We start from the raw sequence: 17,983 nt of genomic DNA, 5'->3' as shown, positions 1-17,983 counted from the left end.
GGCTGGACTCATAATTAAATTGGTATAAGACAGGTTAACAGGAGAAAAAATGGTTAATTTCCTGCAACCCCAGAGAATTGAGGCTCCCAGATAGGCAGTTGGGGCTTATATGCCATCCTGAGCTGAGGAGAAGAGGTGAGGCTATGAGACTTCAAAGGGGAGGGCAATAATTCATAGGAAGGTGGGAGAAGCAAATGCTCCATCAACAAATGTTTGCCTTGTCATGTGAATCAGCCTTTGTGGTGTAAAAAGTTATCTCTGGTATTAGCTCTGCTCCTGGTCCACACACTCTAAATTCTTTTAGACAGTTAAGGGAGAAGTAAAAAGCTCTTCTTGAGGCTGTTGGCCTGATTGTCTTCATCTTAAAATAATCCACATGTCAACGTGGTATATTTTTGGGTCACGTATTCTTCTCCCTCTCACTTTGTAAGGAAAAAATACACAAAATTCTTAGGCATTTTTTGTAGTGCTGAGTACTCAGGGTTCTTGCTGTGGCAATTTTTTTTTCCTCACAAACAAAATAATCTATTGGATGGAAGTCCACATTAGTCTTTTTCCTATCCTTCCATCTCTGAATTTTCATTTAATAATTAATAATACGCTAATTATTCTACTATATATTGAGTGCTTATTATATGCCATATAATAACTTGGTAAACTTAACCTTCTTGAATATATACAATGTTTGCAGTACTATAGTATTCTTTTTCTATGTGGAAGGATTTGGAGGATAAAGTAGGTTAGATATCTTGCCTAAGATCTTATAACTAATTGTAAGAGAGACTTAATTTGACTCAAGCTCTAACTCCAAACCCATTTTGTTCCCTTGTCTCAAGCTGCCTCTTGATAAAAAAAAAATACTAGAAGGAACAGTATTTGGGGTTTCTAAAACAACTTGGTATAAATCTGTTTCTGACAGTGTCTGACATCCTCTCTAAGGAGAATAAGGAAACTAAGCCCCCTCTCTTGTACATATTCCACCTCCCAATCAGATGACTGTCACATCAAATCAGGACGCACTCTGTTGCTGGTCACTAGTGGCGCATTGTCAGTCCTTACCAAATACCACATCTCGGCAGGCTCAGCTAAATCTGTGTATTAGGAAAAATAACAAAGGAATTAAAGGATTTCATCTGAGCATCAAAACTTCATCCTCATATCAACATCTTCTGTGATTTCCAGAAGAAAGATTTTGTTGTGCAAAGAAGTTCATCTCATTAAGAAATGGAAGACAAATCTTGTGCCTTTTACTTTTCTTTATGAATCCTCCTCATAAAATATTGATTTTTTTAAAGATGTAAGTTCTTCCCTGCATAAGACCCTTTTTGTCTAGGGCTAACCTTTTTAGTCAAAATTCTGTTGCTTGTGGAATAGCATACCTGATCTTTTGATATCTGTAACTCAAAATTGGTGATAAATGAAGGAGTTAATGGATTGGAAGAAATAACGTGTAAGTAAGGTGTAATTAGCATGATTAGGCACTTGATACTGAAACAATGGAATCTATGCATTTAAATTACCTTGTACTTATTTTTAGAGATCTGTAGCTACATTTTTCTTGAAACTGTAGAACAGTTAAAATGGTACAAATGTGAATAGGCAGTTTATAAAAGGGTAAATGAAAACAGTTGATAAACATGCTTTAATATTTAGCTTGGCTGGCAACCAAGAAGTATATGTTAATTAATATTCATTTTACCCATCAATGAACAAATACCACAGAATGTTTAGTGCTGGTCAGCATGAGGAAAATTGGTAAAGTTCTACAATGTTGGTGGTGATGTCGATTTGCAAAGTCTTTTTGAAAATAAATGTAGCCACACATCATATGCATTTAATACATATTTGGTACAAAGAGAATGGTGACAGAGTTTCATCAGGGCTTGATTTATCTGTTTATTTAGATTTTCTTGTTCTTTACCTTCATGGAACCGACAGTCTAAAGGAAGGTACATTGGTAGGCATGAATGATGATAGAGTAGTACAAAGTATCATGGAAGGATGCAGAAGAGGAATGTATCCCAGAATTTTTGTTATTCCAGCAGGACTTCACATATGACGTATTAACTGAACAGAGCCTGAGGGATGAGAACAGGCTCTAAGAAAACAGGGAGAAATTAATAATGTAGGCAGAAGGAAAGTCATGGTGCAGATAGATCCCATGTGAAGAGCATTGAATCCCTGGAAGAATTGACCATCCCTGTGGTCAGCCTCCTGGTGGTGACGTGATTAGGTGTGAAGGGAAACAAGCAGATGAAGTCTGGATCAATGGTAGTAATTCAGATAACAGTGGTAATGATTAGATGCAGGGCATTAGGAATAGGGATGAGAAGCAGTTAGTGAATTAGGAAGATATTTAGGAGACAGAACTAGAAGGGCTTAGTGATAAATTGGATGTGGGTGCTGAGCAGGAGAAAAGTAGGTGATGTGCAGCCCTGAGAAACTTGGGGAACCCAGTGACTGCTAAGGTCACCTTTCATATAAAGAACTTAGACCAAAGAACAAATCTGAGGGGCCAAGTATTAAGCTGTGTTTTAGGCATAAGAACTTTGAGGGGTTTGTGGGGACATTTATGTGAATATATCCGTAGGTGTTTTCTTGTACATATTTGAATGTCCAGAGAGAGAAATGGACTGAAGTTACACATTTGAGTCTAATTGGAATATAGATGAGTGGAGCATTATAATATCAATTTAAAATTAAAGTTTGGAAATAACGCTTATATAGTAAGGAAATGGCAAGATCAAAACTGATGTATTTACTCTCAATCATTAAAAATCTGGTTAAAAAATCAGGTTAATGAAAAATGATACCATGACAAAATGAAATAACATCTCACGAATATGCATAGAAAGCCCAAATATTCAATAGACGTCTGATAAAGAAAGATACGGGAATGAAATATACCAAACTATGAATACTGATAGTCTTTGGGAATTGGGTGACAATGGATAACTATGTTTTGGGGAATATATATATTTAGTGATTTTTTTCTGTAATTTTACATCTCATAATAAGACATACTTTGCAATAGAAAACATACCATAAAATGTTAAAAGACTACGCTTTTTGTGTTTGATTTTACTAGAACATTGTCAAGTTACAGGGTCATCATGAAAGAGATTTTACAAGATTATATTCTGGGTAAAATTTCTCAGTAGATGATAACACAAGACTTAGTTGTAAATGTTGTCTTTTGTATCCTGTCCAAATGAAAGCAGCATAGCATAATGGGGAGAATATTATTGTAGATGTCAACAGAGAGATTTCAACTTAAGTTTGCTCCTTGTAGCTCTTTGACAAGTTGTTTCACCTCTGTGGGCCTGAGATAAGATTGGCCCAGATTTTATCTAAGATGAACTACCACTCTGTTTTGCCTGAGTCCAGTTTACATACAAAAAAAAAAGTATCAAACCATGTTGCATTCAAATTGGCCCATATTAAAATTTTGAGATCTGTGATTTATGAATCACCATCTGAGTTTTTCAAATGTGACCTGACATGTAATGGAAGTGTGTTTATTTCAAAGGGAATTTAGTGTTTGTTCCTTATGCTTTTGTTTCCCACCTTTTGTTTCTTCTTTTTGTCATAAAAAGATTGAAAGTCTCTGCCGTATTCGTGTGCAGAACATAAAACACGAAGCTCTTCCTGAAAGGCAATTTTCCAAGAATGAAAAATATGAGAATAGTGTTTGATTGTTTGGTTTTCTGTCATTCAACGTTGCATTAAAACAACCATTTTTCCATAACTATGAATGGCCTCACTCTTGAAAACTGTCAGTTACAAATGAAAAGCGATAACACTTTGAAAAGCAAAGCCTTTCCCAAATCCCGCTAGGTTTTCGGAAGAATTTGAAAACTAGTCAGTGATACACATTCATACACAAATGTATCCATTGTTGGGGGGAAAAATTAAGAAACAATTTCTAAGCTTCATCTTATCTACTATTCTCAGCGAAATATTACTACATTTTATAATGAATAAGTTTTAGAAATCTTATAATCTAACCCTTTACATTTTTTCCTAGGGACAGATTTGTTAGTTTTTCCCTGATTTATGAATTTCAATACAATACAAGTTAGACACTATGAAGTAAAATCTGGAAGTTGCCATAGTTTACGGAGCCTTTTATATTCCTTCACAGGAACAAAGAATTGTTTATGTATATATTCACACACCTACAACATATGTGTTTACATATTTATATAGGTATATAATTCTATTTGTGTGTGTATATATATATATATATATATAATTTTCTTTTTTTAATGTTTATTTTAGAGCTCGTTTAAAAAGTGTAGTGAAAGCAAACAAAAATTTAAATCCCACTAATCTCATCACACATATAGAACCACTGGACCACATTTGGCCTCTTATTTCAGAGTCCCTTTGGAAAAACTCTTATCACGGGAACAAGTGTCTCATGCTGAATCTGATTGTACACTGAGTGTTTCTATTAAGGAATAAGACCTGCCATCAGGCATACTACAAAACCTCTTGACTTAGACGCAATGTCAGAAGTCTGTTTTTCGTATAGGTCAAGTGAGAACCCAAGGGGTGGTCACTTTAAAAACAGAAACAAAACCTTTCCCCGTGGCCTTGGGAGATAGACTACTTTTGTTGGTGTGGCTGAAAGAATAACTCCATCCCATGGATCAGAGCAAATGTGGTTTCTCCCTCATTCATAGTGTACACAAAGAATTAGTTTAACCTGGCTTCGGGGCCCATGTTGTTAAACCAAGAATGTTCTCTTTCTGTAATTTGGAGGCTACTCTGTGTCTACATCTCAGAAAGCTCTTAGTCAAAGACACATAGAAACAGAGATGTTAGAGCCGATTAGGGCCACTGATTTAGCACAGGTATCAAAGCAAACTCTTCAAAATGTGAGTTCTTTTCTTTTTTAGTTTTTTTTTAATGTTTATTTATTTTTTTAAAGGTTTATTTTATTTATTTTGAGAGAGAGAGTGAGAAGGGGAAGGGCAAAGAGAGAGGGAGAGAATCCCAAGCAGTCTCCATATTGTCAGCACGGAGCCCAACATGGGGCTCAAACTCACGAGCTGTGAGGTGAGCTGAAGCTGAGCTGAAGTCAGACACATAACTGACTGAGCCATCCAGGTGCCCCCAAAATGTGAGTTCTAATGAAGATATATTTAATTGTCCCTGAGTTTCTAACTTGCATTCCATGGTACATGCCATGACCTCAGTTGGAATGCCTTCTCCCATTTGTTTCCCTGTTTAATTCCTGTGTCCCAACTGTGCTGAAATGTTTTCTTCCTCGCGATGTTTGCCACAAACCCTCCCAAGGCAAGTTGGGCTGCCTTTCCACAGTGCTCCTCTCACATTGTGTGTATACTTCCAATATACTGTTTGCATGTTTGTTGTTGCTCTCTAATTTTTTGTGTCTAATTTAGTGTGTGAGCTCCTTGAGTAAATTAACTGTGTCCTATTCATCTTGGGATCTCCAGAGAACATTGGCTGACCTTAGTAGGCATGGACACATATGTCAACTTAAAAGAAATTAATATATTAAGGTAAACTATGAAAATTTAGGGAGCAGTGAATGTGCTTTTCTAAGCTCTCCAGAAATCTGAAGTTTCTCGTTTGAGGGACCAAGAACAGAGAAACTCTCCATGTTTCTTTGTGTTGTAAAGATCATGTACGATCTTCTACTCTGCAAAATTTAAGATCTGCTCAATGCAATAATATCTTAGACTGACAGTATAGAAGAGTGACACAGGTAAGGTGAACCATGCAAATGCAGGGAAATATAAAACATTGCAATTTTATTAAATGTTGGGAAGAAGGTGGAATAGTTTGAGTTTGAAAAAGAAATCTCTTATTGAGGCCTAGGGAAAGAGTCTTTGTTTCATAAATCGCATTAAATATTTGGTGTGTAAAATTCTGGCTTTGCTCTTTCACTCTGTGGGTGCCATGCATCCCCAATCTAATTAAATAACCATATGGAGACAAGCCACATTTCTGTAAATGAAAGCAAAGAACCCCGGCTCCATTTTGTTATCTTAGATTATGTAACTTGGTTTCCCTCGTCTGGCTTTCTGCTCCGACTCGCACATTGTGGACCAGTATGTTCACAGACATTGAGTGGAATTTAAAGAGCGATTTCGAAGGTGCCTTCGTTTACATATTGCAGTGACAGGGGCTCTGGAATGCTATGACATCTCCTGTGGTTAATAAGTGCTGCCTATTAAAAGGAAATGGTTTGGGGATCTGGCCAGCAGAAGATCCATTGTGTTGTCACACTGCTTTGCATGGCAACCAAGTGCCTGGTGTATGGTATACACATTTGCTACATGTTTATTGAATAAATGCTTCGCAGCATGTTTTCATGGGTTTTGACCTAACAGAGTTATGCTAACATACATGTGGGTACCAAATAGTAAAAACAGGTTACAACCAGCAGTTCCTATCATGAGGGCTCCAGATGAAAATAATAGTCATCATCACGAAGCTGAAATATGAATATTAGTACAAATATTAGGATACTAAGCTTGGGAATGGAAATCATAGAGATCATAATTATAAATATGTTTCTTCTTTGTAAAAGTTTATTTATTAGAGAGAGGGAGAGAGAGCACTTGGGGGGAGAGGCAGAGAGAGAGAGAGGGAGAGAGAGAATCCCAAGCAGGCTCTGGCTGTCAGTGCAGAGCCAGACACAGTGCTTGATCTCATGAACTGTGAGATCATGACCTGAGCCGAAATCAAGAGTTGGACACTTAACCAACTGAGCCAGCCAGGTACCCCATAAATGTCTTCCTTTTGTTTTCTGTTCTTTATTGAGACAATGATGTTAATGGTGGTGGTAGTGGTGGCATATTTTATTTATATAACATTTAGCCATTTACTGTGTACTTTTTATCTATGTTATCTCACTTTTAACATCACAAAACACTAATGAACTTTTTTCACTAATGAATTTTAATCACTCATTTTTTGTTTTTGAGAGAGAGAGGGAGGGTATAGGGGAGGGTCAGAGAGAGAATCTTAAGCAGCCTCCACACTCGGTGTGAAGCCTGATTCTGGGCTGGATCCCACTACCTTGAGATCATGACCTGAGCCAAAATCAAGAGTCAGATGCTTAATTCACTGAGCTGTCCAGGTGCCTCTAATCACTCATTTTTAATTTTTTTTAATGTTTGTTTATTTTTGGGAGAGAGAAAGAGACAGTGCGCACAGGGGAGGAGCAGAGAGAGGGAGACACAGAATCTGAAGCAGGCTCCAGGCTCTGAGCTGTCAGCACAGAGCCTGACGTAGGGCTCGAACCCATGGACTGCAACATCATGACCTGAGCTGAAGTCAGACGCTTAACTGACTGAGCCATCCAGGTGCCCCATCAGTCATTTTTATGAATGAGACAAATAGAACCTCATAATTAAGTTCTTCAAGGTCACAGAGGTACCTCAAAGTCAGATTATTTGGTTCTAAACTTCCTCGCTTTTGCCAGATGTAGTCTTTGTTTTATGGTAGGTTTATTGGGTGGACATTGAAACAAATATGAATGTTTTGTACCAGGGAGAATATAGGCATACTTTGAAGCTAGAAGAGAGAAAGAAAAAATGAAGTGCATTGCAAATTACTCTTGGAAAAAAAATGAAAATAATTTAGAATTTCTCAAGGCCCATTAAAGCTCAGCTTCATTTATACTCTAACGCCATGCAATGCCATGCTGATAGTCCAGGGTCTTATGAATCCCACTTTGGAATGACTCTGGCCTCCAGTATGCCCAGTCCTGTTACAGATTGAAAGATCAACCAGTGGACTGTTGGCCGTTTTGTAGGGTTAAACATGATAGAATGGCAATCCCCTGACCCCAGTCTCTTTTTCTTTCTGAGGTTCACTGTCTCCTTTTATACTCCTTGTTATTTTGAGTTTTAGTGGTTAAATATTCCTGCTTAGAGATGAAACTTTTTCCAGATGACACATTGAAAAAGCTTTCTCATTACTTTATTCTCTAGCACTTACTCTTTGCCTTCTTTGTTTTCTGAGCTTAGTGAGGATGGCTAGTCATTTGATTTTAATTAGTTAAGCACTCACTGTGCTGTCCTCTCAAAAATATTTTTCTTGGGGCACCTGGGTGGCTCAGTGGGTTAAGTGTCCAGCTTCGGCTCAGGTCATGATCTCATGGTTCATGAGTTCAAGCCCCACATCAGGCTCTGTGCTGGTCATGTAGAGCCTGCTTCTCATTCTCTTTCTCTGTTCCTACCCTGTTCATGCTCTCTGTCTCTATCTCTCTCTCTCTCTCTCTCAAAAATATATAAAAATTAAATAAAAATATTTCTTTTCTCAAGACCCCCTCTAGACTGTGTCCATAATATACCCTTTCTGACCTGGAATCACAGTCCTGCTAACAGGATAACTGTGAGTGATCTTTAAGATGTATATTATACTTAATGCAAGCTGTGAGTTAACACACAGATAATATTTTATATCTACTCTTGGTTTTACCAACTGCATGCTACTGCCATAAGGCACTCACTCAACGTATCAGACTAGAATGAAGTTGTGAGGTGATTGGAGTACAAGAACTGAGTTAAAATGTGGAGCCCCATTTACCAGCTGTATGACCTTAGATGAGGCACATAATTGAAGGATTTTTGCAAATGCAAAACCAGATACTTACCATCCCACCACAGAGTTTGTATGAAGCTTAAGTGACCTAATCCATGAAGAAGGCATATCACAATTATCTGCAATCATTCAGTAAATGGCAGCTCTTACTTTTGCTCTCTGCTATCCTAGTTCCCATGTTTTTTAGCTCTCCAAAATTCTTTTTAAGTTTATGTATTTATTTTGAGAGAGAGCACAAGCAGGGAAGGGGCAGAGAGAGAGCAAAAGAGAAAATCCCAAGCAGGCTCCAAGCTGTCTGTGCAGAGCCTGATGAGGGGTTCAATGTCACAAACGCAGAGATTGTGACATGAGCCTAAATCAGGGGTTGGAACTTAACCCATTGAGCCATGCAGACGCTCCTGTCCCAAATTCTTTAACACAGAGTGTTGGATTTCAATAAAGTGAAGCTTGGAGCTCTGGCTTTGTTTAAAAAGGAAGATCTTGGGGCACCTGGGTGGCTCAGTTGGTTAAGCGACCGACTTCGGCTCAGGTCATGATCTCACAGTTTGTGAGTTCGAGCCCCGCGTTGGGTTCTGTGCTGACAGCTCAGAGCCTGGATCCTACTTCAGATTCTATGCCTCCCCCTCTTTCTCCCCCTCCCCTGCTCATGCTCTGTGTCTCTCTGTCTCTGAATAATAATTGTTAAAAAAATAATTAAAAAATAATTAAAAATAAGTAAATTTTAAAAAGGAAGATCTCATTGTAGCAATGAAGATTATTTTCTGCAAAAACAAGAAAATCTTACTATTAGTAGCTTAAATAAGTAAATATTTTAAAAAATTTTTCTGGAGGTGGATGCCTCATGGTGTTATTTCCGCCTGTATGTTGTTGGAGCTGGTGGTAGCTCTGTGCTCCTCTGGGATTTTTTTTCCTCTTGATCTTCCCTAGTTAAGGCAGGGACAAAAGGGAGAAGGGACAGTACCCACCATACCCATTTCTTTTATTAGGAAAATAAAAGCTTTCTCAGATATTTTTCTGTTTATGACTCATTTGCTAGATGGTTGTTACATTACCATTCCTACCTGCAAAGAAGTAAACTGAGTTTATGATTTCTCTAACCTCTACTGTAAAAGCAGTATGGGAAAAGGCAGTTAACTGGGTCATATGGTCACCAGCATTTGTCACACCAGGTTTGAAACATTTCTCTGAATTAGAAAGCAGTGGCAGATGTATTGAGATTATAAGAACATTTACCCTGGAGCCCAAAAGTATTCATGCAGTCTTCTGTAAAACCATTTATTAAAATAAGTTGCTGCCTCCCACCCCCTTCAAAGAACAGGTGCTGTCAGCAACTTCCAAGCGCCTGAAAAGTGCCCACTTCACCTCCTTTTTTCCCCATCACATCCCTTTGGCTTGATGAATCCCCTGAGAATTTCCTGAGCAATTTAGTTCTAAGCCACTAGGTGGGGTTGAGCATGGCAGGTCTCTCCAGTGCAAGAAGGAGGTAGATGACCCTCAGCTTTGTGGGGTAAGGAAGAGGTATCTTCCTGGAGGTAAGCCTGCTGGGAAAATCCAGCTTTCTAGCATCACAGAAGCCATCTGAAGAGCAGGAATTTGATCCTGAGCCCAGTGAGGAACTTGGAGGAGGGAAGTGGAGCTTGGGAACAGTGTTAGGTAAACACCACTCCCAACACTTCACTATAGAAAACTAAATCAATCAATCACACTTATTTCATTTCTTTGTTGGAAGGATACAAATAAATGGTGATACGTATGCAAATATACCTGTGATCTCACCTTCCCACTGCCACCCCTTTTCTCTTTGTTTCTTGTTTTCATGGATCCTGGCCCTTTTCCTATGCATACATGACTTTGACATGGCTTCAATAATAATTAAGATGTAATGTTATAGTCTGCCTTTTTTGTTTTTTTCCCCTTGTCTGAACATTAAGATTGATTGATTCTTAATGGAGATAGCCAGGACACTTACCTACCTACTTTTCTATTCCACTCTTCTGCTTTGTTTCACATAAAAGCCGAACTTGTTACTTTATTTAAAGGGTATTTATTAAAATAGCGGGAGGGTAGCCTAATTGCACTCAGATCTCTGTTTTGTGAATTGGATGGTGTGAGCTTGATGTATTTTGTGATCTAGTGCCTTTGTCATTTTATTTATTCTGAATAAAGGTGGCCTTTCTATTTATTTAGAGACAGTTATTTATGATGCTCCCTGCCCCCGTTTTAGGAGTTACTTTGGAAATCCGTGCATTGTTACTAGTTAAGTTAAAACGCATCATTCACAATGTATGCCGGTGGCTATTCATTCAGGCTCCCACCACAAGGTTTGGGTATTCCTTGTCAGGTGACCCTTTTCTGCAGCAATGAATTACTTTGGACAGAACGCAAGGCCCTGGTGGGAGTGGAACCTGTTTGATGTCCATATAAAATCTCTTAATATCTTTGTCATTTCCTCTAATGCATGGATTTACAAAAGCCTGAGGGGACTTAGTATTTATTGAAGATGGAAATTGGCATGAGCAGTCAGTAACGAAATGAATTAATATATGATCTATTTTATGAAGCCTATTGAAAATATAATTTAAAACTTTAAGAAGAAAAAAAAAATATACCTCTCAGATTCTGTCCTGACCCTTCTTATTCCATATGGCCTAGACACATTTTATTTTCTGAGTGAGTTCATTGTACTTTTAAGACATAAACTGTTTGTTCTCTTGCTATCTAGGGTACATGCTTTATGATGAATTTTTGAGACTTCCACTTACTTACACATGAGCTGGCTTTTCTATTGCAAATACATTTGGAAGGTCATAGTATCCGAAACTCTTTGGTATGTGAGGTTTTTTGCCCTTAAGTTGATGTATTTAGTGGGAAAACATAATTTGGAGAATCAAACTCTTGTTTTCATTCATCATGGTGGCGCACATGGTGTTTGTTCCCCCGGCAAGACATATTTTTCACAACTTGGTGTCTTTTGTTTTCTTCTTCACACAGAAATATAATTATAGGCAGTAACACCTCTTATGTCCTAGCCCCTTACCCTTTATTTGCATTTGAGAATGCCCTCTAAAACTTAAAGTCTTACCCCCCTAATATTGTGGCTTCTGTTTACCTTTGACAGTGCATACTGATGTAGGTTGTTGACTTGAGTGCAAATAGTAAGAGGGCTGTTTGTTGTCCTGAATTACACTGAAGGTGCACAGAGAGCCAGGTTAGGTCCCTGGACGCACCCTACCTCCTAGGCTCCCTCCTGATGAACTGGATTATTCTCCCAGTGCTTTTTCTAGGTCCCTTTTTCCAGCTTCATCCTGGAGACTGGTTTGCTCTGAATGTGAATAACCCTTTCCAGGGCACAGTTGATCTGGGTACTGAAATTCTTGCTTTCTTCATCCTTTCCTTGGAATGGCCATTGAAGGCACACTTGTTCCCCCTGGTCATTTCCACAGTGCTCACTGTTCGGATCTTGCTTTCGTTGACTTTGTGCTAGTTTCCTGGGACTTAAGTCCTTGAGAAGTGTAGTGAAGAGGGAGTGAATCAAAATCTTGACTTCTGTTTTTTTTTCCTTTTTATTTTGCTTCTCTCATCAGTTCCCTAAATTTAGGGGAGAGTCATGTCCATTTTTTATCTTTGAAAAAATGTAATTATGGGTCCAAAAGTAAAAGCTTATGGCTGTTTTAGTGATTTGTTTAGTTCATAGCCTTGAAAGTGAGATTCACAGTATATGGAGGGGGGTGTTGAGGGCAGAGAATTTTTTAGCCATGGGCAAGCAGGACAAAAGTACATTCCTTTTAGAATGTTCAGTAAATTGGTGAGGTTTTGGAGAAAACCCTAAGATAGAATGCCAGCCAATCTCCAGTTTTATACGTAGAGAAAGCATTTGTTTTTTGTTTGTTTGTTTTTAACATGTCTTATGACTGAGTACCCTCCGACAACATCGTCATTATCCACACTCATTTATAGGAGAACAAAAGCTATTTCCACCATCATTTCGAAGTTTTGAGGCAGCTTGGGGCCGGTGTTGAGGTAACCACTCACCAGACTGGATGTTCAGAATCAGTCTCTCACTCCACAGATACTTGACTCTGTTCTTTCAGCAAAGACCTGCAGACTCACAACTGTGGTTTGAGGGAGTCTCCTATTCCTTATTTTCATTTGTCCCGTGACCCTGAGGGTGTGTCCGGATAATGGTACCATGTTATATAGTTCAGCCTCTAGATGAGAAGTCATCTGCACGGGCCTTATGAGCATATTGTATTCATATGATGCAGTGTTTTTCTGGACAGATTCTTAGAGCCGGTGTGGGCTGTGCTTTGCATCCTGATGTGTGTGCTGTCAGTATGGGCAGCGTTCTAACGGCCTCTTCAATTTCGCAGGAGCTGACAACGGCGAAACCCTCCCCGAGTCCATCCCCTCAGCTCCTGGGACACTGCCTCATTTCATAGAGGAGCCAGATGATGCTTATATCATCAAGAGCAACCCCATTGCACTGAGGTGCAAAGCGAGACCAGCCATGCAAATATTCTTCAAATGCAATGGCGAGTGGGTCCATCAAAATGAGCACGTCTCTGAGGAGAGTCTGGATGAGAGTTCAGGTAAGAATGGGAAGTAATGGGAGCAGATCCTCACGTTGTTACATTGCTGGGGAAAAGTGTGAAAGGCACCCACCAGTTCTTTATTTGAATGAGGTCATATTAACATCATCCAGGAATATAAGATAAAGTGCAATCGTGTGTTTAAATGACTCCACAGCTCCTTGGCTAGTCTACTCCTCTGTGGTACATGGGCATCTTTTTATCCTGCTCTATATAACTTTAACACCCAGTTTGGGACGGAAGTGAATATTCTCACTGGAAATAAAGCCAACCAGTCACTGCTTTCATTGTCTTAATTCTAAATATTTTTGGAGGCAGATCTACTGAACACGTTTTTAAACAGCGTAATTTTAGTTGCTCTGATCTTCCCCCTAGATATTATTCTTGGGTACTTCATTCTCCATGGTTGGTGGTTTCTGGGCCTTCTTTAAGTTCTTTTGGTAACTGGTAGAGCCCACATTTGATTACCAGATTTGAATGGGATCTCCAGTATGAGAGAATTTAGGGACCTTCTTTATTAATTTGGCTAATATGGCTGATGAGTGGTGATAAGAATAATGATTACCAGCTGGTGTTTACTGAGCACTTACTGTGTACCAGGTCTCATGTAAACATTTGACACACATTATCTCACTGTCATCACAACAGCCATCAGGGGTAAATCACACCATCATTACCTTCTTATAGATAAGGAAACTGAGACTCAAAGACATTAGGTAAACTACTGTAGGCTTGTGCTAGAACTGAAAGCAAAATCATTGGACTTAAAAGTTCCAAAATTTGTAAATTGTTAAATTTTAGTGTATAACAGAAACTGTATATGCTTTTGAATTTTGGCTGCTCGGACTACCTGAAAATGTAGCCTCACCCTAAATTCAAACTGCTCTCACCCTAAGTTACTGACTTTGTTAATCCTGAGTCACTCTCTAGATGACAGATTTTGAATAAGTCAAATAGCCTGAGTATAATTAGGAAGTTGCAAGTCAGCTTAATTTATTAACTATATACCACTGCTCTTCTATATGCTAATGGCCTTTCAGAGTGTTCAAAGAAGGCTAAGATACAAACACTAATCTCTGAGGCTTGATTCCTGCTGATAAGTGGAAGTCCATTATGCCCATAAGTGCACTTATCCTATGGAGGATTAAAAAAAAGATTATGCCTAATTAGGATTATCAGGAAAGGTGTAGAAGCATTCACATTTGAAAGGGACATTGATGACTAGGTAACTTAATTAGGTGTAATAGATGCTACACTAAATGGGAGAGAGAAGGGTCTCAGTAGCCTGGAGGTCAACATTAGTAAATGAAAGAAAGCTTAGTATCTCTTCAGCTGGAAGTTTGATCTGGTTGAGATAGAATATTGGTGTGGAATAGCAGCTGATGGCTGGCAAACTTCATTCATTAGAGGGCTCAAAAGACCTCAAATATGAAGTGAAGAGTACCTTACTTTTATGAGTATCTTGGTGGTGGTGGGGATTGATTATATTGACGTTTGAGAACGCGATGGCTGGAGCTCTGCTTTGTGAAATGAGCCTGCACAGGTGTTTGGAATGGTAAGAAGCAAGAATGGATGAGTCAGGAGACTTGGATATTTCAGTTGGGGGAAAGAAAGGTCTGCTTCGAGTGGTGGCCACAGAACTAAGAACTGGACTTCTGATGTGAGAAGCACTTTAACAAATCAGACTTAATAGCTGACTGACGGGGGTGTCTGGGTAGCTGGCTCAGTTTGTTAAGTGTCGGATTCTGGGTTCTAGGTCAGGTCATGATCTCTTGGTTTGTGGGTTCGAGCCCCTGAGAGCATGGAGCCTGCCTGGGATTTTCTCTTCTCTATCTCTCTCTGTTTCTCTCTCTCTCTCTCTGTTTCTCTCTCTCTCTCTCTCTCTGTTTCTCTCTCTCTCTCTCTGTTTCTCTCTCTCTCTCTCTCTGTTTCTCTCTCTCTCTCTCTGTTTCTCTCTCTCTCTCTCTCTCTCCTCTCTCCCTTCTCTCTCCCCCTGCTGCCCCACGTCTCTCTCTCTCAAAACAAATAAATAAATTTAAAAAAATAGCTAACTGATGGAATCAATGAAGAAGATGGAATATTAATCTCAAAAGCAGAAGGGGGGTGGGTGCTATTGCTGTGAGTGATTACATTAGCAAGGAGAAAAGGCTGAGATCATTGGACAAGCTGAATTTGAAATACTTAGGAGAGATCATTAAGAGCTGTAGATCTGGAGCTTGTAGAGTTCAGAGCTAGAACAGTAGACGTGGTGGTCATCCAGAAATAACGAAGGCATGGAAATGAGTTGTCCACAGGCAGTAAGGAATATGAAAACGAAATGGATCCAGAGAGTGACTTCCTTAGGAGTCAGGAAGAGGAGTATCAACAGGTAACAAACAAGCAACCAGATTACACTCTGTTCCAAAGCAAGAAGTGAAACTTAGTTCCAAAAGATCTTCAGGTAATACTCTGTTGCTGCCTGGGGATCAATAAAGAAGACAGAGAACTAAACGTTGTGTGTGTGTGTGTGTGTGTGTGTGTGTGTCCACACACACACAGACGCACATGTATATATACACACACACGTATATATACACACATATATATACACATATACACACATATACGTATATATATGTTAAACCTTATAGAATTCTGAACTCATTTGGGACTGCAGTATAAATGCATAACTTCAAAAGGTAGAGAAACACCTAACACTTTATCACAATTTCCTCTTGTAGTTTGCAACCAATATGAGGAAGGAAAAAAAAAAAAAAATGGGTCTGCTTTAGAGATGTTGTTCTTCTGACCAAAAGCATGCTTGGAATTCTGGAATCTAGATCTGAGAGCTGGAAGGGACCTTAGTAATAACCTAGCAACCCTGTTTTACAAAATACAAATCTTTAGTTCCAAGAGCTACAACCAGTTGATGGCATAGCTGTTTCTAGAACCCAGATCTCCTGGTTTCTACTTCAGATATATTTCCTCCACACTATAAGCCATCTTTACATACAGATTCCTGTGCTTTCCTTCCTAATAAGAATTTTCACAAATTCCCTTACTGACATAAGGATGGCTTTTAGCCCATGGCTCATCATTTTCCATCGTGAAGCTTTTTCATATTTCCATTTCCCAAGTTTATAATCCCATAGTTATTCCTTTGGGATTTCTTTATCCTTCATCATTTCTGCCATCTCTGTGAGAGCCAATCCTTTTTCCTATGTCATGTTTCTGGTAGACAAGAGTTTATAGCATCTGAAGATACAGAGAAATTTCTAGGATTGCAAATATATAGTATCTTTCTTCAAATGATTTAACATAATTCAGGCAAAAGAGGAAGACAGAGCCAACCTCAGTGTCAGCAAAATGTCTGCATTTGTGCCCCCAGGATTGGGATCTTAGATACTCCATGCATTGGGAGAGACTGAGTCATGAGCAGAGCAGCCCCATTTATCTTGGTGTGTACACTTGAAAGGAAGATTCTGAAATCTAGGAGAGGGCAACAAAGGGAAGAGCATTTGCCATGTGAGCAAAAGCCTGTAAAACAATGGGAGAATGTGAAAGGCTTATATATCTTATATTCAATTAGTCCAACTGGAAAGGACTCAAATACCAGTGGCTCAATGAGGCTGTGTTTTATTGTCCGATGTTTCTGGCCTAGATTCTGTCCAGTAATGAACTCACAATAGCAGAATCCCATTGGGTAAACTGCTCCAAATGAAAGATGGGAAGAACATTGAAAATGGCCAGGTATTTTTTTTATACCAGTCCTAGAAAATCCTATATCCATTCTCATTGGAAGACCTCTTGGTAAGTATTGCAAGCCAATTTAACACTGCACCCTCTTGTAATTTCACAACATTCTGTTTTGTTATTGCTTCCCCCTTTTAATTCCCCTAGCATTGCTAGGCAACTCCATGTCTTGCAAATAGCAGCGTTGATTACATTCTCTGTTTCCATGTAAAAGTCTCTTCTCTCCACTTAAAGAAAAAAAGAAAAAAAAAAGACCAATAAAAAGTCACGAATTTCAAAGGAACTGGGAAGAACAAAAAAAAAAAATCATAAATGACAAAACCTGAAGAGATTATATACCAATTTTTTGTTGAGAAAGAATTTAAATTTTAACAGCTACCTTTTTGGAAAGAATTTAATAAGTACAACCTTTTCTTCCAAGTCATTTTGATTGAATCAATAGGAAAAAAAAAAATGTCTCTCCCTAAACAGTTTTCTTCTGTGTAGTTAATGAAAATCGCTGTCTACTGCACACTGCAATTATGTTTCCTAAGCTCTGTATTAATAGAAGAATAGTGGAAATCGGAGCAAGATGAGTGCAGATGGTGTATGCCGAGCCAATACATAAGTGCAATTAAGGTTGGAAGCAAAATGGCCTCAGATATTGAAAAATAGATGCATTACTTCCCTTGGGTTCTTCAGTGTGGAGCTCTAGCACAGGGCTTGACTACCTTTACAGACTTAATGGCTTTTGATTGGGTCTGTAAGACAATTCCTGCTGGTCCAGGAGGAGGGAAGGACGCCAAGAGGACAAGGAAGTAGGACCACATTTGAGCAGAGGTAGAGAATTGTTCATGTTCTTTTAAGAAGTCAGAAGTAACTGCTTATCTATCGTTGGCCAACATAGTCTCCATCTGAACGCTCCCAGAGAACCTTGATATTCTCTACTTAACATTTTCTTTCTTCAAAGTCCTACTGGGAAATGCATAAGACCGGGAGTGTTTGGAGTAGACACAGAATCTTTTGTATTTTCCAAATTGGAAGCAATAAGTCCTTTCAGTTGTTAAAGGCTGCAAAGTGCCTTTGGTCTTTCTGGT

The 17,983-nt window shown here is 38.8% G+C and overlaps 1 protein-coding gene across 6 annotated transcripts in view; it reads left to right on the top strand.

Annotated features, from left to right (window-relative positions):
- Positions 1–17,983, top strand: part of UNC5D (unc-5 netrin receptor D) — a 547,698-nt gene that overhangs the window by 302,235 nt on the left and 227,480 nt on the right. For all 6 annotated transcript variants that reach the window (XM_042983507.1, XM_042983506.1, XM_042983509.1 and 3 more), the window contains exon 2: positions 12,957–13,175. In XM_042983507.1, the coding sequence (XP_042839441.1) occupies positions 12,957–13,175 (219 nt within the window). The remainder of the gene's footprint in view (positions 1–12,956; positions 13,176–17,983) is intronic.

This window comes from Panthera tigris, chromosome B1 (assembly GCF_018350195.1).
Source record: "Panthera tigris isolate Pti1 chromosome B1, P.tigris_Pti1_mat1.1, whole genome shotgun sequence".
NCBI lineage: Eukaryota > Metazoa > Chordata > Mammalia > Carnivora > Felidae > Panthera > Panthera tigris.
The sequence above is the reverse complement of the archived record's forward strand: the minus strand, read 5'-3'. Positions and strand labels throughout refer to the sequence as shown.